At 35.7% G+C, this 27229-nt stretch overlaps 1 protein-coding gene across 1 annotated transcript; it reads right to left on the bottom strand.

Annotated features, from left to right (window-relative positions):
- Positions 1 to 205: 205 nt before the first annotated feature.
- ZFAND1 (zinc finger AN1-type containing 1) lies at positions 206 to 27229 on the bottom strand. Its single transcript, XM_024731771.1, has 9 exons — positions 27173 to 27229; positions 25554 to 25605; positions 24791 to 24833; positions 23786 to 23825; positions 21242 to 21366; positions 21063 to 21154; positions 20162 to 20283; positions 2826 to 2981; positions 206 to 2735 (listed from the first exon to the last, which is right to left on the bottom strand). The coding sequence occupies exons 1-9, from the start codon at positions 27227 to 27229 to the stop codon at positions 2565 to 2567; spliced, it is 858 nt and encodes a 285-aa protein (XP_024587539.1). The 3' UTR covers positions 206 to 2564.

Here is a 27229-nt window from a genome sequence, read left to right as displayed (position 1 = left end):
AAACAAAAAAAAAAAAAAAAAAAAAAAAAGAACAACAAAGAACCCCCACTATAGTTATCTACTACTGAGCCTACAGATCTAGTAGTCTCTGATCATATAATCATTTCAGCAGATCCTTCCTGTAATCATGACACAATCTGTGTCAAATGCAACAATGACAGTTACACATTAAGTACTTTAGATCATAAAATGTTTGCTCCTCAAAAATTGTCAAAGCAATTTTTATTGGATATTTTCACAAGTTTTTGAAATTTTGACTTATGTAGGTTTATCTTTCAAATACAATAGACTTTAGAGTCCATAAATTTTATTTCTATGTACCACACTGAGAAAAACAAAATACACTATACCAATATTGAAAATAGGGACTGGAACTAATGTTTCTGTGATATTTCAGTTAAGTTCCCAGAGAACTTCCCTGGTTTAAAAAAGACAAAAACAAAACAAACATAAGAAAAGAACTTTATGAAACCAAAGCTATCTTTACAGTTATGTGACCAAATATCTTAATTCACAATTTTTGTCGCCCAGGTCAAAGAGGTGAGGAATGTAAAGTTTACTTTCCTCAGATCCTTCCATCTGTAGCCTTTACCCTTCTTCAGGTTCTCCAAGGCTTCTTATCTGAAAACTGCCTGGAATAAAATCTGACAAATCTGGGAAAAATCTAGTAATTTATTATTCATGTGTATTTACTGGCTGATTATATGAAGCTTAAGCTCATTTGTATCATACTGTAGTTAGATATTTATGTGAATTTAAAACATTTTTCTACTTGTGGGTTTTCTGCTTGTAATTCTAGTTGCCTGTGAGCGGGTAGAAAGATTCTAAGGAGGGGTGGGGACAGCCAACCCTAGAATTATATTAAGCGGACTCAACTGAAAGCCCTAAAAGAAAGCCTGAGAAAGATGTCTGATTTCAGAGTAATTTGGAAACGAGACACTGGGGGGACTTCCTCTCGTGCCCACAATCTTGTTCTCTTTAGGAGACTTCTCAGGCTGGAGCTCCCGTCCATAGAGCCTCCAAGAATGCTGGCACCTGTGTCTCTTACAGACTAGTTTGCTCCACTATCTGGGACCAGATGACGTTAAGTCCTTCCCTCCACGCTGCTTTGTCTCTTTTCTAATCATTGACAGGACCTCTTCTTTAGTCTCAAGTGTAGCTCAATCTCTGCTCACCTTACTTCCCTTCTTTTCAACCCACATTGGTATTTTTTCCGGTATATTTAGCTTCAGTTCAATTCATGAGACATGTGTTGGTCATCTACCATGTGCAAGTAATTATGCAGATGCTAAGGTATTTGTATTAAAACTTTCTGGTATCTGAGAATATATTTAAAGATTATTTCTACTTCTGGTCTTATGGTTTCTGATAAAAGAGCTATTAGAACATAGCTATACTTTCTATATATTCTTTGGCACTTGCCACACTGCTTTGTATTATAGTTTTAAGTAAGTATACATCTCTTCATTGTATCCACCACGGCAGTTGGAATCAAATCCTTACATTTAGTAGGTACTTGAATAACTAGGTTAATAGATGAATGTATAAGCAGCTGATAGAAGTCAGAAGTTATCTCCATTCACTGCATGAAAATAATATGAAGAAAGAATTAGAGATGAAATAAACACTGTGAGTTTATTCCTTTAATTAAACCTAAAGCCACTATCCCTGTCTATCGCAAAGTAGGAAAGGGACAAATAACAAACAAATAACTTCTCTTTCTTCTCTATAGTAGTACTTTGCTGAGTATAGATAGAATACATCAGTCAGGAGCATTAATTTTAATGTGTTGGTAAAATGTAGTTACTTTTGGCATATGTTTTGCTTTGGTATATATATAAAGGACTTGTAATGTAGTTTAGCTATCCCATCTTTCTTCTTATCTGTACTATATGATACAGATAAAATGGTGAATCCTACTGGAGGGAGTTTTTTAATCAGAGATATGCCCCAAAGCACTTAGGTGACAAGAAGAAAATAATTTTCCCTTCCTAGGCCTGAGACTCCTCATCCACAAACTCTGAAGAGTGAGTGAGATGACCTCTAAGTTTCTATGATTCATGTATACACATCAATTTATACATCATGATGTAGGTGGATACTAAGGCTCCATGATGGTAGGCTTGGTCATGTGTCTTGCATAAAGCAAAAGTGATACATGTTATCTTCTAAGAGCCATCTCTTTCTTCTGCCATAAGAATGGCAACGTCCCCAAAAGGGGTCATTCCTTCCTATTAGATTCTGGAGTAAAGACAACATGGAGCAGAGTCACAGCCAATCAAAGCCGACATTAACCAAATGAGAAATATATCTTTGTTGTTGTTATTACAGCATAACCTAATAAAAGTTACTTAGATAAGAGAATTTGCTAAATGTCAATTCATAGTTAAACCTGAAAACACAAAAATTCAAATCCAATTTAATAGAAGACTGATAATGTAAATTATGACATAATATGAAATAAAAAGCAAGTTTTAAAAATAAAAAATACATAGTATTTGTAGTAAAAGAATTTGATTAACAATGAATTTTCCTCGTGATTTCTAGCTTAACTCCCTGAATGACTATTCCAAGTAAGAATCAACATTGCTTAAAAACTGTTCTTCATCATTCAGATATTCCAAGATAATACTTCCACCATTGTATAAAGGACAATTCTCCTTAGCAATCCAGGTTTCCAAAATATGATCCAAGGGTAAGGCTTCTCCTGAGGTACTGTGACATAATCTCAATTTCTGTTAAGAGAGAGATACATCATAATGTAATAAACGTGCTTTATAGAGTATTCTAAAACTTTTAGGGAAAAAGTTATAACCTGTTGTTACCTTAGGTGTTAATGTGTTATTGTCATTTTTAAGACTGGCTAAAGAAGCTGCAAAGTCTATGACCCTTCCAATGCTCCACTGCTGGTGAAAGAACATTGGCTTACTCTTCTCTTTGCTCCCCTTAGGTAAGAAAACCTGAAAGTAAATTCTTTCCGTCTGTAAAAATAAAAAGTTAAAATACAGATTATATACATGAAATGGACATCTGTTTTTGTCTGGTGACATTTCTTCCTCTCTTCTCCTGGTCAGAGAATGATTACCCTCTAATGATACAACTTCTAGTGGGAATACAATCATAGAACCCCAGCATCCACCTAAATGCATGGGCAGAGGATCTAAGACCCTAGTCAGGATGATCTATGAAAAAATAGGCATGTGACCTACATTAGGCCAATCAAGGTCCTTTCCTGGGATTTTACATTCAAAACCTGGGGGCAGGGAGGAGCAATATTTTTCCAGAGTTTTTTTTAAGTCTTGCTGAATTAAACCTGAGGTTGCCTGCAGCTATCCTCCATGCCTCTCAGCCACTCCTGAACTAATGTGGAAAAGTTTCCTCAAATGAAAAACAGTGAGTCTAACTCACAGAAAGAGAAGTCAAGGAAAGAGATGGCCTCTTTCAACAGCATTTGAGTCCTGGAATTCAGTCATACCTTGAGACCAGATCAGTGCAGCACTCCCCATTATGTGAGAAAAAGAAAAATTGTTTTGAGTAAGCTAGTTGGTTTCTGTCAAGTTTCTGTCACTTACAATTAAAAGATTCCTGAGACATATAACATATCTTTTCACCTGAAAGACCTCACTACATATTTAGAGACAGCAGGGCTTTCGAAAACAAAGAAACAAACAAACAAACAAAAAGTTAGACAAGCACCATATCAACAAAAGAGAAAGATTCAGAAATCTGGAGATGGTTCCTCCAGTATTCTATACCCTGTATGCTTCCTTTATATTGTACTTTCTTGCAAAATTAACAAATGTAGAAAACAAGAAGAGGAGCAAAGGTATTGGCTTCTGATTTTCCCTTCTTCCTAAAATCGCTTTAAAGAAGTGCTGGCTTTACAGACCAATTCCTGCTACAGTAAATATTTCAGCATAACTGGAGGATCCCTAAGTTGTAGGGAAAGATCACAATTATTCTAAGAAATAATAGATTCAACACAATTTCTATCTCAGCACTAAGGAATTTAGATTTGTTAGAGACCAGTGGAGTGCATTATTACAGAGAACAAGTATTAAAAGAAAAGTAAGAAATCATTGGAAATTCAAGCTTTGGGCCAACTCTATAACCTCATAGTCCTTGCTCCAAAAACACAGCAACAAGAGGATTAATCTGAAAGAGAAATTTAAAAAGATATACCCTCACCTGAAAGTAAAAAAATAAATAAGTCTGAGGATCCAAAAATGAAACAGAAAGGCAAAGTGACAGTAGGCAGGCTGAGCCACAGGCTTTCAGGGCTCCAGAAGAGGAAGAGCTTTTGGGTTAACAGGAAATAACAGTGTCACATGGTGATGGGGCACCTACGTCTAGCTCACTGATTGAAAGCAGGAGCTTGTGTGGGACGTGCACTCCAGGAAAGGAGGCTTAAGAAGTTACTGTTGAATGTTGATGTAGGCTGTTGCTTACAAAACCGATATACAGGGAGGCAGAAAAGCACAGATATAACCTCTTGACAGTGAACAAAGCCAAAGCCTTCCAGCTCAGTAAATGGATCTGTAATAATCTGAAAATCTTCATAGAACAGAAGCAAAAAGTGTCAATCTCAAACTTGGGTTTGGAATAGAGGTCATGGGTAGGTGGGCCTGTGGAAGAAAATGTGAGACTGCTAGCAGGGAGAGGTGAGTGAAAACAGTAAGAGAGACACAGAAAGAAACTCCTACTCAACATGAACATGCAGAAGCTGTATGCCGAAATTTCAAAACAAATCAAAGGTTAACTTATTCTGGGCAGGTGAAACTAAATAAACTTGAAAAAGACATTTATAAAAGTTATTTAGAATGTACAAGGAGATAAAGAATAATATTCATAAAAATGGAACAGAAAATTGTAAAACCGAAACAGGCAGAAATGAAACAGGAAAAGCTATGAAGATCCAATTAGAAATATAAAAACCTAAGAATACAGTTTCTGAAATAAGAAATTCAAGCACACTAAATTTCTATAATCTTCAATAAAAAGGTTTAATTGATTGGAAGATGAATTGAAGCAGTCATCTAGAAGGCAGCACAAATAGACATAAAGATAGAAGTTACAAATCTCTAAAATATGTCTAGTAAGAGTTTCAGAAGAGAAGAAAAGCAAGTAATATTCAGAAAGAAAATAATAATTTTCCAAGAGTAAGAGATAAGTCAGATTTTAAAATCTATCTCAAGGGTCAAGCTGTGTAATTAAAACAAATCCACACCTAGCAACATTGCACTGAAACTGGAAAATATCATAGATAAAATCTTAAAAGCTACACACACACAAAAAAGAAAGAAAAATTAGCCAAAAAGCAACAAGAATAAGATCTACAGCACAAGTTTCCTGAACAACAGACAAAAGAAGCCAATGAATAGTATATTCAGCGTTGAGAGAATCTAACAGATAATCCAGCTCAAGTGAGGGAAAATTAGGGCAGTTTCTGACAAACAAAAGACTGAAAGAGTTTACCAACAAAGACTCTTAATGAATGAACTGCTAAAGAATGGACTTTAGCCAAAATAAAAGTGAGTCTTAAGGAAAAAAGAAACAAAAAATATATTGGTAAATTTAAATAGCAAGTGACTTAAAAATAATCATGTGTGAACAAAGATGATGGGATGGAAGATATTCAACTGCATAAAGCCATGTCAAACTCTTTGTCTTATTCAAGAGGATACAATACCAAGTAACTTTAGATTTTGAGAGAAGAATTGGTATTTAATTATACACGTTAAAAATTTTAAAGGTAAGCACATGCCTATTATCACTATTATTACAAAACATTATATTGAAGATTATAGATAATATAATACAAGAAAATGAAATAACTAATATATTTATTGAAAAATAAAAACTAAGCTACTTGTCAATGGGATGTGATTGTATACCTAGGAAGTCAAAGGCAAAAAAAAAAAACAACTTCTAAAATAAATAGAAGAATTTGGCGATGTGATTGAATAAGATGAATATACAGAATACAAGACCTTTTTCTTCTATATTAACAAAAAGTACTAGGAATAGAGGTAAAGGGAAATACTCTATTCACAAAGAAAAGAAAACCCATAAGATAATTAGAGATGAAAATAAGCAAGGAGTAATAAAACTTAAATGAAGAAAAATATAAAATGTTACAGAAGGCAATAAAATGTGATGTAAAAGAGAAGACGTAAAGTTCTTAGATAGGAAGATGATGTCATAAAAATGTCATTTCTCTCAAAATTAATATATATCATATAATGCAAATTCAGAGAATCCTTCAGGAATGATCCTCAGTCAGGACTTGTTAATAGATGCTGCAGGGAAGTTGAATTTTACTTCACCCAACTTCACAGAAATCACTTGATAATGTATCAAGGAGGTTTTGCCTCAGTTACTTGCACCTTGTGGGTAGGGAGGGAGCCAGAATCCCCAGAATCAAAAGGAAAAGGCCAACTGGGTAATAAAATCCTCCTGAGAATGGCAAATCAGGCTTCTCATAAATGACAGATTTCTCACTTCCTGTAGGCACTATTATTCACAGCCAACATCCTTGTGGGAAACTTTGAAAGATACGAGAAGCCACATTTCTGCCTAAAACCACGTTGTGTTCTCTCTTGCTTTTTATAATGATTTCTTTCAGTTTCTACATTTTGACCTTTAAAGAGGCTATATTCTTTAACAGTATCTGCTGGAGTCTGTCACTTACAACCTTGTCCCATTATGACAACCATGAAAATCCCGAGAGATTAAAAAAAAAAAATGTATATAATAATCACGAGGTTCATATGGATGAATAAAGCAAAAAAAAAAAAACTGCTAAGAAAAACTATGGAAAAATATGGATGGGACTTACATTATCATATGTTAGAACATTCTATAAAGTTATTATATCAAATCAACTTGGTATTAACATATGAATAAGAAATAGATGAATGGAATAGAATAGGAAATCCAAAAGCTGATCTAGTAAAAATAAATTTTAAACTTATCATGAAGGTGATATTTGGTATTTCAATTCAATAGGACAAAGATGAATTCTTTAATTGGTTGGCAGAAACTATCTAATCAACTGGAAGAAAATAAAATTGGGTCCTTAGCTCATATCATATGCTAAAATCAAATTCCAGACCTATTAAAGACAGATAAAAAAATGAAAACCCTAAGAAAACAGAAATGAAAGACAGACCTTAGAAAAATTTAGAACCCTGATATGTCAATGAGATACCTAAGTAAAATCAAGATGTCTGACAGATTTTGAAAAAAGATTCCAAAGCGGATTGATTATAGATAAAGCATTAATATCCATTCTACTCCAAGAGTTTCCATAGTTGACCAAACAAAATGTAAATGAAATAAAAATAACAAACTAAAAGAAAAATGATCAAAGGATATGCATGGGCAATTCAAGGAAGAGCAATCATACATGGCCAATGAACATAACAAAAGATGCTCAAACTGAACAGTGGTCAAGGAAATGCAAAGTAAAGCAATCAGGAAATATCTTTTCACAGCCATTAGACTGGAATACATTTTAAAAGATAAACAACTACTGGAAACCACTGGAGGGGAAAGGTACTCTCATGTATGGCCACAAGAGGCAGTATAATAATAAACAGGGTAGAATGGCAGGCTCTGACCACGCGAGTGATCTTAACAGCGCTTCACTTCAAATTACTAATCTGTGAAATAAGGATAATAATATATCACATGACAGTCATGAGTACTAAGGGAGATAAAAATCTAGAGCCACAAAACAATGCTTGGCATAGTGCAATCAGTCAGTAAAAGTTGACTATTATAATTACTGATGGTAGAAATGTAAATTGTTTCAACTTTGTAAAGCAGCTTGGCAACATCTATTAAGATTTAAAATACACATACCCTTTGACCCAGAAAACACACTCCAGGGAATTTATCTCACAGAAATAGGAAACTTCTTAGCACAGCTGCCAAAACTGGAAACGGAAGTGAATGTTCATCAATAGGAAAATGGTGATATAAGTCACAGTAGATCCACACCACTTGGAAAATTATCCAAGCTTTTAAAGAAAATGATTTAGAACCATACCAGTTCCCTTGGGGGAACTTCTGTTAGGCATTGATAAGAAGAATATATAGAGATAAAAGGATATCTTACCTACCTGAAGTGGGCTTTATTTTTATCCATAGGCTTAATCACCATCTGAAATTGTAGTATATATTTAATAGCGGTCTCATCCTACTGGAATATAAACTTCATATGGGCAGGGACTTTGTTTTACCTACTGTTGTATCCCCAGAACCTGATATATAGCACGTATTCCAAAAAGAGTGCTAACTAAAGGAATATCATGCCATTTTTATGAAATAATGACCCTAAAACACTCTTTATGTCTTTGTATGCATATACCAATAGCCATTTTCATATGTAAAATTATACACATGTATATGCACATATATACATGGGTGTGTATATATATATATATAAATAATATGTGTCAGTACATATATGTATAAACACACACAAATATTAATGACACAGGGGAAGAAGTTCTATCTATAGACCTGCATGCTCCAAGATAAAGTGTTAGGTGTGTTGAGAACATGGTTTCTGAGGCAGTCTCCCTGGTTTCAATTTGCAGCTCTCCACTTACTAGCTGTGTTACTACCAAGTTACTTAACCTTTTTGTGCCTCAGTTTTCTTGTCTATTAGGCAGAGATAATAGTACATATTTCACAAGCCTGTTGTGAGGATTAAATGTGACAGAAGAGGGCCTGGAACAAAGTTAGTGCTATAGAAGTTTTTGCTATTATGTTTTAAGTAATAAAAGAATTGCAAAGTAATGTGAATAATATTTTTGGATACTTTAGAGCAGGTCTTCTCAACTATGTCACTATTGACATTTTAGACCAGAAAATTCTTTCCTGTGGGTGCTGTCCTGTACACTGTGGGACATTTAGTACACTGTGGGACATTTAGCAGAATCCCTGGCCTCTACCCACTAGATACCAGCAGCACCCCCATGCCCAACTGTGACAACCAAAAATGTCTCTAGACATTGTCAGATGTCCCCAAGGGGGCAAAACCATCCTCAGTTGAGATGGACATGAGCACAGGAGGGTGTGTTTAGTTTTTTTCCTTTATACAATTTTTTTAAGTTACCCTTGCTGAAAGTATGTATCTTTATAATTTTAAAAACAAATAAAGAAGTTTTCAAAAAAGAAATATTAAGGATATGCAAAGAAGAAGACTATAATCAATGGTTTCTAAACCAGCAGAATGAAAGGGAATACAGAAAATTCAGTCGATACAAAAAATGACTGGAGAGAAATAAATAATAAAAGGAAAAGGATGATGAGCAAAAAACATAAGATGGAAGAAATACATTCAAATACATGTGATCATAATAAATATAATTGGGTTCAACTCACCTATAAAAGAAAGATACTATCAAATTGGATTAAAAAAACAAAGTCCAGCTACATGCTGCTTACAAGAAACATCCTAAAAAATAAAACAACAAGAAAAGTTGAATATAAAGGGATAAAGACATAATAGTTAACTATTCATCAAAAGAAAGGCAATGAAACAATATTATTATAATTCAAAACTGGATTTAAGGCAAAATTCATAAAGAAGACATAATGATGAAGAAATTCAATGTATCTGATAATATACAACTCAGCAAAACTATTAGAGTTACAGGAATAAAAAACCTGACAAAACCACAGCTACAGTGGGATTTTGATACCATCTGTTTCAGAAACTGATACATCAAGCCAAACAAAAATTCGTAAGCATGCACACACATATACATATGGACAGAGAGAGAATGCAAATGAAATAACAAACAGGACAAAATGTAAATAACTGGTATATTTGGGTAACAAATATGAAAATATTCTTTGTACTATTCTTGCAACTTTTCGGTTTGAAACTGTATCAAAATAAAGTTACCAAAAAAAAAAAAAATACACCTAACAAGTAGGTTGAAATAAGCAAGTTCATTATTCAGTATGAGAAGTTAGAAAAAGAACATCAGAGAGAATGTAAGCAAAGCAGAAAAAAAATAATAATATAAGAGCAAAATTAGCGAAGCAGAAAGCAAAGAAACAATAGAGAGGTCAATAAAACCAAAACATGATTCTTTGAAGAAACTAAAATATAAATTTAAAAAGTAAACACAAACCTCTAGCAAGACTGTTCAAGGGGAAATCAAAGAAAAGTACGAATGAAAAATATTAAGAATGACTAATGAAAGACACAATAGAGATTTGGGAACATAAGAAAATAAGTTGAACAATTTTATAACAATAAACTGAAAGATCTACATCAAACAGAAATTTTTAAGAAAGATGTTATTTACCAAAATATATTTCAGAAGACATAGTGTACCCAAATAAGCCAAGAACTATTTAATACATTAAAATAGTATTCAAAATTCTCCCCTCAAAAAAAGGCAACAGGGCTTCCCTGGTGGTGCAGTGGTTGAGAGTCCGCCTGCTGATGCAGGGGACATGGGTTTGTGCCCCGGTCCAGGAAGATCCCATATGCTGCAGAGAGGCTGGGCCCGTGAGCCATGGCTGCTGAGCCTGCGCGTCCAGAGCCTGTGCTCCGCAACTGGAGAGGCCACAACAGTGAGAGGCCCGTGTATCAAAAAAAAAAAAAAAAAAAAAAGGAAAAAAACAGAAAATAAAAAAAAAAAAAAAAAAAAAAAAAGGCAACAAATCTGAAAGTTATAACAACCATTACCAAACCTTCAAGAACAAATAATACCCAAATATTTCAAAGAATAGAAGAGGGAAAGCTACTCAACTAATTTTATTTGTTGGCTACTAATGTGAAGACAAAACACTAAATAATATATTAGTAAATCAGATTAGCAGCACATTTTAAAAGAATTATATACCAGAGTGAACTGGTTTATCCCAGAATATGTGGGTGATTCACAACAAAAAAAATTGATCAATGTAATTTACCACATTGATAAGGAAAAAAAACTCAACATAATCATCTTACTAGATGGAGGAAAAAAAATTACAGCAAAATTTAATACCTATTCTTGATATAAATTCCTAGAAAACTAGGAATAGAAAAATATTGTTAACCTAAGGAAGGCTACTATCAAAAATCTACAGCAAATATAATATTTAATGACAAAACTTTAGAATAATTTGCATTAAAAGTCAGAAATATGATGAAAATGCCTGCTATCACTCATATTATTCAACATTGTTGTGGCGATTTCGGCCAATGCACTAACACAAACAACAATAATGAGAAGGTGGAAGAGCAAGAGAAAAGCAAATTTGAAAAAAAACAAAAACAAAAAAAAACAACTCACAAAATTGTCATTTGCAGAAGATGTGACTGCACAGAAAACAAGCCAGGAAATCTATAAACTATGGGAACTATTAGAGTCTATTTGCTGGATGGAAGGGCATTATAAAACAACCAGGAATAAACAATTAGAAAAATGTTAATTTAAAAAAATTACCATTTACAATGGCAGTAAAAATTATGAAGAGCCTAAGAACAAACCTAAGAAAAGACATATAAAATATGTATGGTAAGCATTATAGAATGTTCCTTAAAGACATAAAAGAAGACCTAAATAAAGTTGGATAGACCATGGAGATGAATGGGAAGAGTGAAATTTTAAAGACGTCAACTGTCTCTAATTTTAAATTCAGCACAATATCTATCAAAATCACCACTTAACAGAACAGGACAAAGTGATCCTGAAATTTTTACAAAAGAATAAATGGCCAAGAATAGACACAGTTGAAAGCAAAGAAAGAGGTGGAGAGGGTTGTCCTACTTATTATAAAGCTATTATAATTAAGACAGTTTAAATTAATGCAAAGAGAGACAAACAGACCAAAGGAACTGAACTGAGATCCCCAGACTAGTCCCACATATACAAAAGAATCTGGTGTATGAGAGAAATGTCATTACAAGGATGAATGCTTCAATATCTTATGTTACAATGATAGGTAACCCATTGGGTGGGGAGGGGAAGGAAGAAATCTCTACCTCTACTTACTTACAATTAAATTCCAGATGGAATAAAGAGCTAAACAAAAATATAAAATAAAACTTTTAAAGGAAAATGTAAGAAAATAACATTTTTAAAAGTACAATCTTAATGAAATCATTAATAAATTTGAGTGTATTAAAATTTAGAAAGTCTGAATTACTAAAGAGATCAAAAGCAAAGTGAAGACAAGCTACAGACTGAGAGAAGATTTGTGTAACATACTTAATCAAAAATAGATTAGAATTCAAAATATATAGACTTTTATAAACCTTTCTAAAAGTTCCACAACCCAACAGAAAACATGGGCAAAGGATATGAACAAATAATTCACAAAAGAAAGCCCAATATCCAATAAACATATGCAAAGTAGCTGAACCTCACTAGTCACAGGGAAATTCAACTTTAAACCTCACTGAAGTATCATGTCACATCTATCAGATTGGTAACAATGAATAATACCCTACGGTGGCAAGAAACACTGAAACCCTCAGACACTACAAGAAGGAGATAAATTTGTACTACTTAAAATAAAAAGTTGACAAGGAGGAGAGAAGGCAAGATGGCAGTGTGTGAAGATGTGGAGTTAGCATCTCCCCACAACTAGGGCACCTGTCAGCCACTGGTGGGGGACTTTAACCCCCAAGGAGATGGGAGGAAACGCAGAGTGAACCAGTAGGATGTAGGGGGACCGAGGCAGGAGGAGAAGTGGAGGCCAGACAAGACCGGCACCCTTGAGGCTGGGAAAATCAGGAGAGGCAGGTGGGAGAGACTCTCTGGGAAGAGTGGGAGAGGAGCAGAGGGCGATCGCCTGGTCCACAGGGCCGGGGAGCCTGCTGAGCTCCCAAGCTGGTCCCCACGCACACACACACAAAGCTCCATCCAGGCCATGAGGGTCCTGGGGGCATAGGAGGGACGCTGGGGAGACCAGGAGTGGCAGGTGGGAGAGGCCATCCAGGAGGAGCGGGAGAGGAGCAGAGGGCAATTGTCCTGCCCACTTGGGCACAGGGAGCCTCTGAACTCCCAGGCTGGTCCCCCGCCCTCCAAACCCCACTACAGGCCACGTGGGTCCTTGAGGGTATAGGAGGGAGGCCAGGGAGATCAGGAGAGGCAGGCGGAAGGAGTCCTCCGGGAGGAGCAGGAGAGGAACAGAGGGTGACTGCCCCGCCCACTCGCCTGCTGAGCTCCCAGGCCGATACCCTGCTCTCCAAGCCCACTACAGGCTGCGTGGGTCCTTGGGGGCATAGGAAGGAGGCCAGGGAGATCAGGAGAGGCAGGCAGTAGAGGTCCTCCCAGACCCCAGATCAGAGGAGCAGGAGAGGAAAGGAGGGCATCTGTTCTGCCCACTCGAGCCCAGGAAGCCTGCTAGGCTCCCAGGTGAGGTCCCCTGCTCTCTGAGCCCAGGAGTGGGAGGTACGCCTGAGCCCCTTCTGTTCCTTGAGCCTAAGCCCCACCCCCACAGTCCCCAGAGCCTTTTCCAGCCCTGTGGGATCTGAGCATTGGCCCCGCCCACCACCCAAACCTCATCCTTGCTTAGGCCCCACTCTCCACAGCCAAGGCCTTCCCCCCTCCTTCTTTTTTTCTTTTTTTTTCTTTTCTCTCCTCTTTTTTACTACTGTAGTACTGATGTACCTTCCAGTTGTTGATTCATCTATATTTTTGTTTTTACATTCTTTCTAACATATCTGTTAGTTTCCTAATCTAATTTTATTTTTTACTTTGTTATTGTTCTCTCTTTTTTTTTTTGCCACCACACGTGGCTTGTGGGATCTTGATTTGTGAGCACGGGGTTGGGCAGAAGATCCTGCAGTAGGAGCTCCGAGTCTGGACCACTGGACTAACAAAGAACCTCAGACCTCAGGGAATATTCATCAGAGTGAGGGCTCACAGAGTTCCTCATCTCAGCACCAAGACCGAGCTCTACCCAATACCCTAAAAACTCCAGTCTTCGAAGCCTCAGGCCAAACAACCAGTAAAACTGGAACACAATCCCACTCATTAAAAAAAGAAGCATGAGATGGCAAAAAAATATGTCACAGATGAAGGAGCAAGGTAAAAACCTACAAGACCAAATAAATGAAGAAAAATCAGGCAATCTACCTGAAAAAGAATTCAGAGTAATGATAGTAAAGATGATGATCCAGAATCTCAGAAATAGAATGGAAGCACGGATTGAGAAAATACAAGAACTGTTTAACAAAGATCTAGAACAACTAAAGAACAAACAAACAGAGATCAATAACACAATAACTGAAATGAAAAATACGCTAGAAGGAATCAATAACAGAATAACAGAGGCAGAAGAACAAATAAGTGAGCTGGAAGACAAAATGGTGAAAATAACTGCCAAGGAGCAGAATAAAGAAAAAAGAATGAAAAGAATTGAAGACCATCTCAGAGACTTCTGGGACAATACTAAACACACCAACACTCAAATTATAGGGGCCCCGGAAGACAAAGAGAAAAAGAAAGGGTCTGAGAAAGTATTCGAGGAGACTACAGTGGAAAAATTCCCTAACATGGGAAATGAATTAGTCACCCAAGTCCAGGAAGCACAGAGAGTCCCATATAGGATAAACCCTAGGAAAAACACACCAAGACACATATTAATCAAACTAACAAAAATTAAATTCAAAGAAAAAATATTAAAAGTAGCAAGGGAAAAACAAATAACATACAAAGGAATCCCCATAAGGTTATCAGCTGAGTTTTCAGTGGAAACTCTGCAGGCCAGAAGGGAGTGGCAGAATATAATTAAAATGATGAAAGAGAAAAACCTACAACAAAGATTACTCTACCCAGCAAGGATCTCATTCAGATTCGATGGAGAAGTCAAAAGCTTTTCAGACAAACAAAAGTTAAGAGAATTCAGCACCACCAAACCAGCTTTACAACAAATGCTAAATGAACTTCCCTAAGTGGGAAACACAAGAGAAGAAAAGGACCCAGAAAAACAAACCCAAAACAATTAAGAAAATGGTAATAAGTAAATACATATTGACAAGAACCTTAAACGTAAATGGATTAAATGCCCCAACCAAAAGACAGACTGGCTGAATGGATGCAAAAACAAGACCCATATATATGCTGTCTACGAGAGACCCACTTCAGACCTAGGGACACATACAGACTGAAAGTGAAGGGATGGAAAAAGATATACCATGCAAATGGAATTCAAAAGAAAGTTTGAGTAGCAATACTCATATCAGATAAAATAGACCTTAAAATAAAGACTGTTACAAGAGATAAGGAGGCACACTACCTAATGATCAAAGGATCAATCCAAGGTGAAGATATAACAATTATAAATGTTTATGCACCCAACATAGAAGCACCTCAATATAAAGGCAAATGCTAACAACCATGAAAAGGAGAAATTGACAGTAACACGACAGTACGGGACTTCAACACCCCACTTACACCAGTGGACAGATCACCCAAACAGAAAATAAATAAGGAAACACAAGCTTTAAATGACACAATAGACCAGATGGAGCTAATTGATATTTATAGAACATTCCACTCAAAAGTGGCAGAATACACTTTCTTCTCAAGTGCACATGGAATATTCTCCAGGATAGATCACATCTTGGATCACAAATCAAGCCACGGAAAATTTAAGAAAATTGAAATCGTATCAAGCATCTTTTCTGACTACAATGTTATGACGCTGGAAATCAATTATAGCAAAAAAACTGTAAAAAACACAAATACATGGAGGCTAAACATTGTGCTACTAAATATCCAAGAGATCACTGAAGAAGAAATAAAAAAATACATAGAAACAAATGACAATGAAAACACAATGACCCAAAACCTACGGAACGCAGCAAAAGCAGTTCTAAGAGGGAAGTTTATAGCAATTCAATCTCACCTCAAGAAACAAGAAAAATCTTAAATAAACAATCTAACCCTACACTTAAAACAACTAGAGAAAGAAGAACAAAGAAAACCTAAAGTCAGTAGAAGGAAAGAAATCATAAAGATCAGAACAGAAATAAATGAAATAGAAACAAAGAAAACAATAGCAAAGATCAATAAAACTAAAAGCTGGTTCTTTGAGAAGATAAACAAAATTGATAAACCCTTAGCCAGACTCATCAAGAAAAAAAGGGAGAGGAAGCAAATAAATAAAATTAGAAATGAAAAAGGAGAAATCACAAATGACAATGCAGAAATACAAAGGATCATAAGAGACTACAACAAACAACTATATGCCAATAAAATGGACAACCACGAAGAAATGGACAAATTCTTGGAAAGGTACAATTTTCGAAGACTGAACCAGGAAGAATTAGAAAATATAAACAGACCTATCACGAGTAATGAAATTGAAACCATAACTAAAAATCTTCCAACAGGGCTTCCCTGGTGGAGCAGTGGCTAAGAATCTGCCTGCCAATGCAGGGGACACGGGTTCGAACCCTGGTCCAGGAAGATCCCACATGCCGCAGAGCAACGAAGCCCGTGTGCCACAACTACTGAGCCTGTGCTCTAGAGTCTGCGAGCCACAACTACTAAGGCTGCATGCTGCAACTACTGAAGCCTGCATGCCTAGAGCCTGTACTCTGCAACAAGAGAAGCCACCGAAACGAGAAGCCTGTGCACTGCAACGAAAAGTAGCCCCCACTCACCTCAACTAGAGAAAGCCTGCGCACAGTAACGAAGACCCAACGCAGCCAAAAAATAAATAAATTAATTTAAAAAAAATCTTCCAACAAAGAAAAGTCCAGGACCAGATGTCTTCACAGGCAAATTCTATCAAACATTTAGAGAAGAGCTAATAACACCCATCCTTCTCATACTCTTCCAAAAAATTACAGAGGGAGAAACACTTCAAAATTCATTCTACGAAGCCACCATCACCCTAATACCCAAACCAGAAAAAGATATCACAAAAAAAGAAAATTATAGACCAATATCACTGATGAATATAGATGCAAAAATCCTGAACAAAATACTAGCAAACAGAATCCAACAGCACATTAAAAGGATCATACACCATGATCAAGTGGGATTTATCCCAAGGATGCAAGGATTCTTCAATATATGCAAATCATGCAATGTGATACACCACATTAACAAATTAAGGAATAAAAACCGTATGATCATCTCAATAGATGCAGAAAAAGCTTTAGACAAAATTCAACACCCATTTATGATAAAAACCCTGCAGAAAATGGGCATAGAGGGAAACTGCCTCAACATAATAAAGGCCATATATGACAAACCCACAGCAAACATCATACTCAATGGTGAAAAACTGAAAGCATTCCCACTAGGATCAGGAACAAGACAAAGATGTCCACTCTCTCTATTCTTATTCAACATAGTTTTGGAAGTCCTAGCCACAGCAATCAGAGAAGAAAAAGAAATAAAAGGAATACAAATTGGAAAAGAAGAAGTAAAACTGTCACTATTTGCCGATGACATGATACTATACATAGAAAATCCTAAAGATGCCACCAGAAAACTACTAGAACTAATCAATGAATTTGGAAAGGTTGCAGGGTACAAAATTAATGCACAGAAATCTCTGGCATTCTTATACACCAACAATAAAAAATCAGACAGAGAAAGTAAGGAAACACTGCTATTTACCATTGCGCAAAAAGAATAAAATACTTAGGAATAAACCTGCCTAAGGAGACGAAAGACCTGTACTCAGAAAACTATAAAACACTGATGAAGGAAATCAAAGATGACATAAACAGAGGGAGAAATATACCATGTTCTTGGATTCGAAGAATCACTATTCTTGGATTGGAAGAATCACTATTGTGAAAATGACTATAGTATCCAAAGCAATCTACAGATTCAATGCAACCCCTATCAAACTACCAATGGTATTCTTCACAGAATTAGAACAAAAAATCTTACAATTCGTATGGAAACACAAAAGACCCTGAAGAGCCAAAGCAATCCTGAAAAAGAGAAATGGAGTTGGAGGAATCAGGCTCCCTGACTTCAAACTATACCACGAAGTTACAGTAATCAACACAGTATGGTACTGGCACAAAAACAGAAATTTACATGAATAGTACAGGATAGAATGCCCAGAGATAAACCCACGCACATATGGGCACCTAATTTATGACAAAGGAGGCAAGAACATACAATGGAGAAAAGACAGCCTCTCAGTAAGTGGTGCTGGGAAAACTGGACAGCTACATGTAAAAGAATGAAATTAGAACACTCCTAACACTATACACAAAAATAAACTCCAATTGGATTAAAGACTTAAATGGAAGGCCAGACACTATAAAACTTTAGAGGAAAACATAGGAAAAACACTGACATAAACCACAGCAAGATATTTTTTGACTCATCTCCTAGAGTAAAAGAAATAAAAACAAACAAATGGGACTTAATTAAACTTAAAAGCTAAAAGCTTTTGCACAGCAAAGGAAACCAACAAGAAGACAAAAGGCAACCCTCAGAATGGGAGAACACATTTGCAAATGAATCAACAGACAAAGGATTAATCTCCAAAATATACAAACAGCTCATGGAGCTCAATATCAAAAAAACAAACAATCCAGTTAAAAAATGGGCGGTAGACCTAAATAGACATTTCACCAAGGAAGACATACAGATGGCCAAGAGGCACATAGAAAGGTACTCAACATCACTAATTATTTAAAGAGTGTGGTGAAAAGGGAACCCTCCTACACAGCTGGTGAGAATGTAAACTGATACAACCACTATGGAAAACAGTATGCAGGTTCCTTAAAAAACTAAAAATAGAACTACCATATGACCCAGCAATCCCACTACCAGGCATATACCCTGTGAAAACCGTAATTCAAAAAGAGACATGCACCACAATGTTCATTGCAGCACTATTTACAATAGCCAGGACATGGAACCAACCTAAATGTCCATCGATAGATGAATGGATAAAGAAGATGTGGCACATATATACAATGGAATATTACTCAGCCATAAAAAGAAACAAAATTGAGTTATGTGTAGTGAGGTGGATGGACCCAGAGTCTGTCATACAGAGCGAAGTAAGTCAGAAAGAGGTAAACAAATACTGTATGCTAACACATATATATGGGCTCTAAAAAAAAAATGGTACTGATGAACCTAGTTGCAGGGCAGGAATAAAGAGGCAGACATAGAGTATGGACTGAATGACACGGGGTGGGACGGCGAAGCTGGGGTGAAGGGAGAGTAGCATTGACATATATACACTACCAAATGTAAAATAGTTGGCTGGTGGGAAGCAGCAGCATAGCACAGGGAGATTGGCTCTGTGCTTTGCAATGACCTAGAGGGGTGGGATAGGGAGGATCGGAAGGAGGCTCAACAGGGAGGGGATATGGGGACATGTGTATGCATATGGCTGATTCGCTTTGTTGTGTAACAGAAACTAACTTGGTATTGTGAAGCACTTATACTCCAATAAATATCTATTTAAAAAAAAAAGAAAAGGTTGAAAATATCTAGTAAAGCTGAAGATGAGCAAACCCCATGATCCAGCTTTTCTATTTCTAGGTATGTTCCCTAGAGTAGCATTTTTCAATTTGATGGTCTCAATCCTTCGGGGGCTACAAAATCAACAATCTTTAAAGTAGAATAAAAAATATCAGAAAATACACATACACATAAGGTATACACATACACATCAGTTACTTACTGAAACTGTGTTAAGGTATGTATGTATGTACATATGTACTGAACCGTTATAGAAAATGTAATTGGCAATATGGAGTTTTAAAGAAGCTGCCCTAGAGAAATGTTCCTACAAGTACACATGGATGTTCACTTTTGAACAGTTTATAATAGCAAACAACTTGGACAAGAAATCTGAATTGTGTTCACTAAAAGAATGGATAAATGGATATTCACACTACAGAAAAATGTGAGCTATCAAAATGAATGAACAAGACTCAACGTATCAGCATGGATAAAGTTTTAAAAAATGATACCAGGGGTAAAGGAAAAAAGTTGAAGAAGGATACATATGGTTTACTGCTGTTTCTATAAAGTGAAAAAAACTCATAAAAACTATGTATTATTTATGCAGACTGATGCCATGTAATAGTAGAAATGATACATATAAGGTTCTCATACTTAATGAGAGGGAAGAGTAAAAAGGGAGCTCTAACTATGTTTAGAACATTTTGTTTTCTAAAATCTCTAAGACCAACCTGTGGCAATGATTTATCTCCATTAGCATGCATCTTTAATTTCATCAATGCTACCTTTGCAGCTGTTTCACTATTTTTTGCACCTTTCCGTCGTTTACTTGCTGTCTCTCCTCTCTTGGAATCTAAGAAATAAGTGTAAGCATATAAGCAAATAAGAACTTTTACATTTTCCAGAGTTTTATTTTTATTATTATTAACTATGGCCCTGAAATGTACATGAATTACATATTATAGAGATATATAGAGACCACATTCATTTTATAGGTATGATCAATGGAAAAATACCACTGAGTTGACCTAAGTGATTTCCACATCAAAAACAAGTTATGTGCCTCTTTCCAGCTTAAATCTATTTAATCCAGAGCAATCACTAACACTTCTACAGAGAATTTTAAGATTTGGTTATAGAAGATTTTAATTTGATTAATTTAATTTAATTTAAAGTAACACCCTTAATATAAAATGAAAATTCAGCTGAACTAACATGGTAGCAGACAGACTGGTCTAAATCACAGATACATTCTTTCCTCATATGTCAGAATATCAGCAGCATTCATAGGACAGCTGACTGGGCTTAAACTTTAGTCTTTAAAGAATGTAAACCACTACTTCAGCCTCATGAATACAATTTTTAGCCAAGATGGTTAACCAGCTGATATAAATGGTCCAGCAAGAGAACATCTGGTAGGATATTTCCATAGAATTTCCAAATTTTCATTGGAAAGCCTTGTGAGAAATACTGTCACAAGAATGTCATCAAAATCTATAGCAAGTTATAACCATCAGGGTTGCTAACAACACCTTCCATAACTGGCAAGCTGACACGAGAAGCAGGGCTATGGAACTCATATAGAGTATAGAGCAGTAGGGAAACAACAAAACAAGCTTTCTAGATACTTGCCAATAATGTCTTTAACAAGTTTCTGAGTGGCAGCCATACGAGACTTAGGGATTTCCAGTTCTTCACATTCATGATCTGACTGATGACGATGTCTATGAGCAACAGAAGAGTGACACTAGTTCATGTATTTGCATATGACTTAAACAGATATACAGAGTTTGAATGGTCTCAGTGATCACCTCAGGCAAAAATTCTTCTCACAATAAGGACACATAACCGGCACAAGCTCTCTTTCAGCACAGTCCTTGAATGAGCATGGGTAAGATGTATGTGTATCTGACTTCAGTCTCTCAATTACAGTAACCTGAAAATGTAAAATGGGGTACATGATATTATATTTCACATTTAAAGCAAATCAACAAATCTATTCTGGATATCCACATCATTTTTGCTTAAACTTATAAGAGAAACTCACACATTCTCACATAGATTATAAAAATTGTTCACGTGAGAAATGATTACTGTGCTGACTGCTCTACATTTCCAAAGTTTTCCTACTGTGGTGTATTTATCTTCTAAGTCAAGTTAAAATGACTACTCAGTTACTCTCCATAATTTTAGTTTTCTACTTTGTAACATACTACACAAAGATGCCTCCATAATAATATGCTTAGGCAATCAGCTCATCACTCCTCAAATGGCAAGTCATATCTACTTTCTATACTGGTTTTAGAGGCTTAAATACATGTAAAAGAACACTTAAAATTATATGTTTTTCCATGATACAGAGTTGGTTAAAGACAGTTTTCACAACGATATACTATTCTTTTTTAAAAAAAATAAATTTATTTATTTATTTTTGTCTGCGTTGGGTCTTCATTTCTGTGCACGGGCTTCCTCTAGCTGCGGCAAGCGGGGGCTACTCTTTGTTGCAGTGCACAGGTTTCTCATTGCAGTGGCTTCTCTTGTGGCGGAGCATGGGGTCTAGGCGCGTGGGCTTCAGTAGTTGTGGCATGCAGGCTCAATAGTTGTGGCTCGTGGGCTCTAGAGCACAGGTCCAGTAGTTGTGGTGCACAGGCTTAGTTGCTCCACAGCATGTGGGAATCTTCCTGGACCAGGGCTTGAACCCATGTCCCCTGCATTGGCAGGTGGATTCTTAACCACTGTGCCACCAAGGAAGTCCCACACAACGATATACTTTATTTTGTATTTAATACTGTATTACTAGCAAATATTACATCAGAGGAAAAAGAGCTTTTGAGATAAAAAAAAATCCAGATCACTCAGGCTATTTTGAGTATTAAGTAACTAGGTTTCTAGAACTGAATGAACTCAGTAGACCCTTGCACAACTCAGGGGCTGAGGTACAAACCCTCCACGCAGTTGAAAATCCAAGTATAACTTTACAGTCAGCTCTCCGTATCTGCAGTTCTGCACCTGCAGATCCAATGCATTGTATAGTACATACCTAGTGAAAAAAATCCACATATAAGGGGACCCACACAGTTCAAACCTATGTTGTTCAAGGGTCAACTGTAATTGCTTGAAATCTATAACCAAAGGGCATTCCTCTATATAAACGATAGTTACATCTTGTTGGAATTAACTTCTTAACTATTTTTTCAAATTTATTCCAATGGTCTAAAGGTAGAAGATTTTTATTTCACCTTTAAATTAATAAGATCTAATTGAGAGACATTCTATGAGACATTCATAGATCAACTCATATAAGAAAAAGGAAAACACAGGGAAGATTTACAAGCTGTATAACAAACATGAATATGTTTACTATATGACTCTATATGAGTATTTTCTTCCAAGTAATCCTGAATAATACCAATATGTTACTTAATTTTTATTTCCTCAAATAAATCACCAAAACTTCAAAGGGCCAGATTTTGACTGAAGCTCATTTAACCTTAATTTTCTATAATCAAGAGACTCAGTAAAGTGTTTGGTAAATGGTGGGCAGGAATAAATATCAACTGCAAAATGTGAGGTAAATGCTTCTTTCCAAATGGAGTAAATTCAGTTCAACTTTCTGCTGATCTCTGATCCAAGGGAGGTGGAACAACTTCTCTGATTACAAATTTGAGAAAATTACATTAGGCTCAGCTTTCTTTTTGTTTCCTTGGAAGCCTAACCTGGTGCAGCATTGCTGTGACTGGTGGGCAAATCCACCTAATTCTGGATTTCCTTTGCAGACTCTACACTAAGCTATATCATTTTTGGCTCTACACTAAGCTATATCATTCAACTTATTCTTTATCAGTAATAAAGATGATATTTCGGCTTCTATTTAACAGCCCTTTTTAATCTCTTGATTTGGTCCAAATTAGGGTAGGGAGATTTTGCTGGACTACAGGTTTGCTCCTGGTGACCTAAGGCTGATGGAGTCAGAACAATGTATTACCACAGAGTCCTAACACCAGGCACCAGTGAAAATGAACGAAACAGTGAAGCAAACTGGAAGGATTATATGATGAGGATATTAATTCCATTATGTATTTATAAATATAGAGCCTAAAGCTATAAGCAGGCTACGTAAACACAAATGAAGTACAAAGGAATAAGAATTATAAGAACAAAAATTTATAAATACCAAGTAGACTATTTTATGTTAAAACATACTGAGAAAAATAATATAAATAAAGTAAGATCCTCTTACATAATCAGTTTAGTCTGTCAAATTTTAATCTGTGGTACACTGGGATTAAATTGAATCAAGTTCTGAATGAAAGTACATAAATACAAACATGTTTTACCGGGAGATATTAACATACCTCAGGACAGCTATGTGAGTCCCTGCTCCTGTGTTCAAGGCTTAAATAACAACAAAAGAAAGTGTTTATTTAAATGTAATCAAAGAATGTACTTAAAGATAACTGTAGTAATTTGAGATATTTTAATGGTTAGTATCCTTAAGATTAACTACACTCACACTACATTAACAACTCTGCCTATAAGAATAAACTGAAATGACAGATAAATAAAAGACAGAGCATCTATAGTCTCAAAAGTTTTAAAACCCAACTACTATTCAACTTCAATATGAGTACAAAAATTCACCACTCTTAATTACCTTTACTTTGAGTGCTTTAAGGTGTGTGAAAATGCAGACCCTTTTGATTCTTTTATTTCTCAAAAATAATCAGTAATAAAATGTCAAAGGAGTGTTCTAGTTCTGAATGACTTTAAAATATGCATTATTTTTATTTACTTCTAATAAATATTTCTGAATCATCTTCTGAAAAAAATTTATTCTTTCAGTGCTCTGTTTAATAAATTAAATACCTGATACTTGAAAGTTTAATTGAAAAGAAAATGCATTTTCCAAAATTCTTGTTTGTTCCCAGGTTTTACTTTGCATATGATGTGTGTGCAAAGGACGTATAGTACTCAATTTAAGAAATATAAAGGTTGGGCTCTTTTCATTTTATTAATTAAAATAAAGACTAATAATCATAACTGGATTTTTTTTTACCATATTCTTTATATTGTGGATATGTTCTCTCCTTGTGATTAAAAGACATATATATGACTTTTACATAAAAATCACACACATCACCCCATTTCTGGAAAGTTTAAAGGCTAGCCACATATATGTACAAGTAATCAGAGTCTATGACTAGTCTATTTGTTTTTTTTCCCCAAGTGATTACTATAATGAATATCAGATATCAGTGGCTAAAGTAAAAACTATTTTAAATCATTCTACTTTTTAGAAATAAATCTCATATTATAAACACTAAAATTACTCCCAAATAAAGCATAAAAACTTAACTTACCAAAATATTCCTGAACAACCATCACATACAAATGGAAGAAAATCTAAAATTGAGGGGAAATGTTATATGTTCTGGTCAGTAACTGATTTTGATTTAGTTTTCTTAAATAAAAAGAATCTTAAAGTACTGAACTATGGCTATAGGAGAACTTTCCTTTTTGAACAATATCCTAGTGCAGCAAGCAGTGGTTAAACAAAAGCCATCACAACCTCAAGCACTTTGAAAGTAACTGGATTATCAGAAGATAAATGTTACTTGCTGTAGCATGCTAAACCAGAAAGAAAAAAAGAAGTCCTGTGAGTTTTCTGTTTGTTTCCCAGATTTACTAGGTGTTGTTTCTGAGGACTGTATAATGCAAAAATCCTGCATTTGAAGTGACAATCCTAGGTTTCAATTTTGATTCCACTGCTTACTAATCTAGCAATGCTAGGCAAGTTACTTAACAGTAGAGCTTTGGATTATATACATACATATTGTATATATATATATTTGATATATAGTATACAGTGTATGTATGTGTATGTATACAAAACCAAAGCTCTATTATTAGGTAATATGCATAAAAATAGACATAGATATAAGTATATTGTGTTTGTGTGCATATGTATATATGTGTGTATGTATCTATGCTATATGCCACACCTACTACACAGGGTAATTGTAAAAACCAAATGAGATACATGTAAAAGATAAGAATAGTAAGGCAATACCTGTAATTAACAAGAATAACTATAGCAATTAACTTGTTCTGAATACACTCAACTCAGAAAAATCCTGTGGTGACTAGGTAGAGATGTGTTCAAAGAAATTCCAGAAATTCAATGGATGGATTGATTGATACCGCAAACTGTAGTCTTGAATTGTTTCTTTCCTTGCTGTTGAGGAAAAACTAAGTTAGGACTAAGTAACAACTAAGTTAGGAAATGAATTTTTGGAAAGCACATGAAAGTATCCATTCTTAGATGTGACAATTGACCATAAATCACTGAATACAATCACTTCTTCTCTAAACTGTTTTCAGTGTACCTCATATTAAATTACAGTATACAGCCAAGTGAGGCTGGCTATATCTAATCACACCACTTTCACAAAATGAAAACAAAAAGCACTGCACTTTAGAGAAAGTTACTATTGCTCCCAAAATATCTCACCCTACAGAGTATCTTAACCCAAAAGAAAAAGAAGAGGTCCTATTATAACCCAAAGGGACCGCTGGATGTTTCTGCTTGTGGGACAAGAGGGCCCAAATATAGTTCTTCCTTCACCTGAAAAGCGAACTTAATGCATTGTCACTGTTGTCCTGAAAGCATGATACTGTAAGTATCTGTTTCATACCAAGAAAGTAGGTATACATTTGTCAAAAAGAGAAGGAAACTGAAGTATATGATACTTTACAAAACTTTTATGTCTCTTTCAAATCGGAAAAATGTACATGCTCACTATTTTGAGACTTTGGTGACCAACTAAATATTAGACGCAAACCAAGAGAATCCAGGGGTAAGAGTTAAGATCAAGATAATTTCCTAACACTTGACACCATCCTTCTACTCATCCAGAAACTAAATGAAATTTAGGATACTCACTTAACGTATTCTAACTCTTAACTGCTCTCCACTAGTCCAAAAGAGCTAGACCCTGGCCTCAGTTCAGGTATTTACACTTTAAGAGACACCTGAAGTTGGAAAGGAAGATGAACTATGTCATAAATGGTAGATATTATGGACTTGCTAGAGATAATCAGGTATACCAGAATTATATAACTTACAGTCAAAACCCAACTGGCTAAGCTTCCCTATGAAAGATCTGCAAGGAAACATTGGTTCTTGCCTGCTGAATGGCTGAAGATGACAGCCAGTGGTGAAAGATACAAATCAGAGTGCTGAAAATAACAATAACCTAGCAGGGATTGTGTCCTTTTGCCCACCACACACAACAGGTATCATTATCAACTGTAGCACTCCCACTAATTCTGGGCTAAAGCCCAGAGTCCTTCTCAACAGTGATCGGGTGGCTACCTGCTGCCAATGACCGTAGCTGCAATGGGAGATAAAACCTATTTTGTCACCCAACGTAGTATGAGCCAGATGTGGTAGCATCCATTTGGAGTGAAAGCCAGGAACCAAAGACTGAGCATTCTGTGTGGCTCTAGTGCTTCAGGACATACCTGCTGCAGATGTTTCTAAGGCCTGTACCCCACTACCACTGGCTATTAGATTGGGCTATGTGTATCACAAGGTCTCTCAGTTCAGCGGAGAGAGAACATCACCTTACTAATGCTCTAAAAAAGCAGCTAACTATCCTGAAAGCTTTTCTGTGGAAAGGGCTATATTTTATACCCTAATGTGGTCCCAGCACCAAAAGAGGTGCTCAGTAAATGTTTACCGAATCAGTGATAATCAGAATCAAAGAGTGACAGAGCTGAGAGAGCGTAATGACCAT

The sequence above is a fragment of the Neophocaena asiaeorientalis genome, unplaced genomic scaffold (assembly GCF_003031525.2).
Source record: "Neophocaena asiaeorientalis asiaeorientalis breed wild unplaced genomic scaffold, Neophocaena_asiaeorientalis_V1.1 scaffold371, whole genome shotgun sequence".
NCBI classification, from domain to species: domain Eukaryota; kingdom Metazoa; phylum Chordata; class Mammalia; order Artiodactyla; family Phocoenidae; genus Neophocaena; species Neophocaena asiaeorientalis.
This window is presented reverse-complemented; position numbering and strand designations above follow the sequence as displayed.

Coding starts and splice junctions, on each gene's coding strand:
- ZFAND1 (XM_024731771.1), bottom strand. CDS start 27,229: ATGGTCATTACGCTCTCTCAGCTCTGTCACTCTTTGATTCTGATTATC. Junction 25,606..27,172: donor TTCTGATTATCACTGATTCG/GTAAACATTTAC, acceptor ATCCATTGAATT/TCTGGAATTTCTTTGAACAC. Junction 2,736..2,825: donor ATAACACATTAACACCTAAG/GTAACAACAGGT, acceptor CTCTCTTAACAG/AAATTGAGATTATGTCACAG.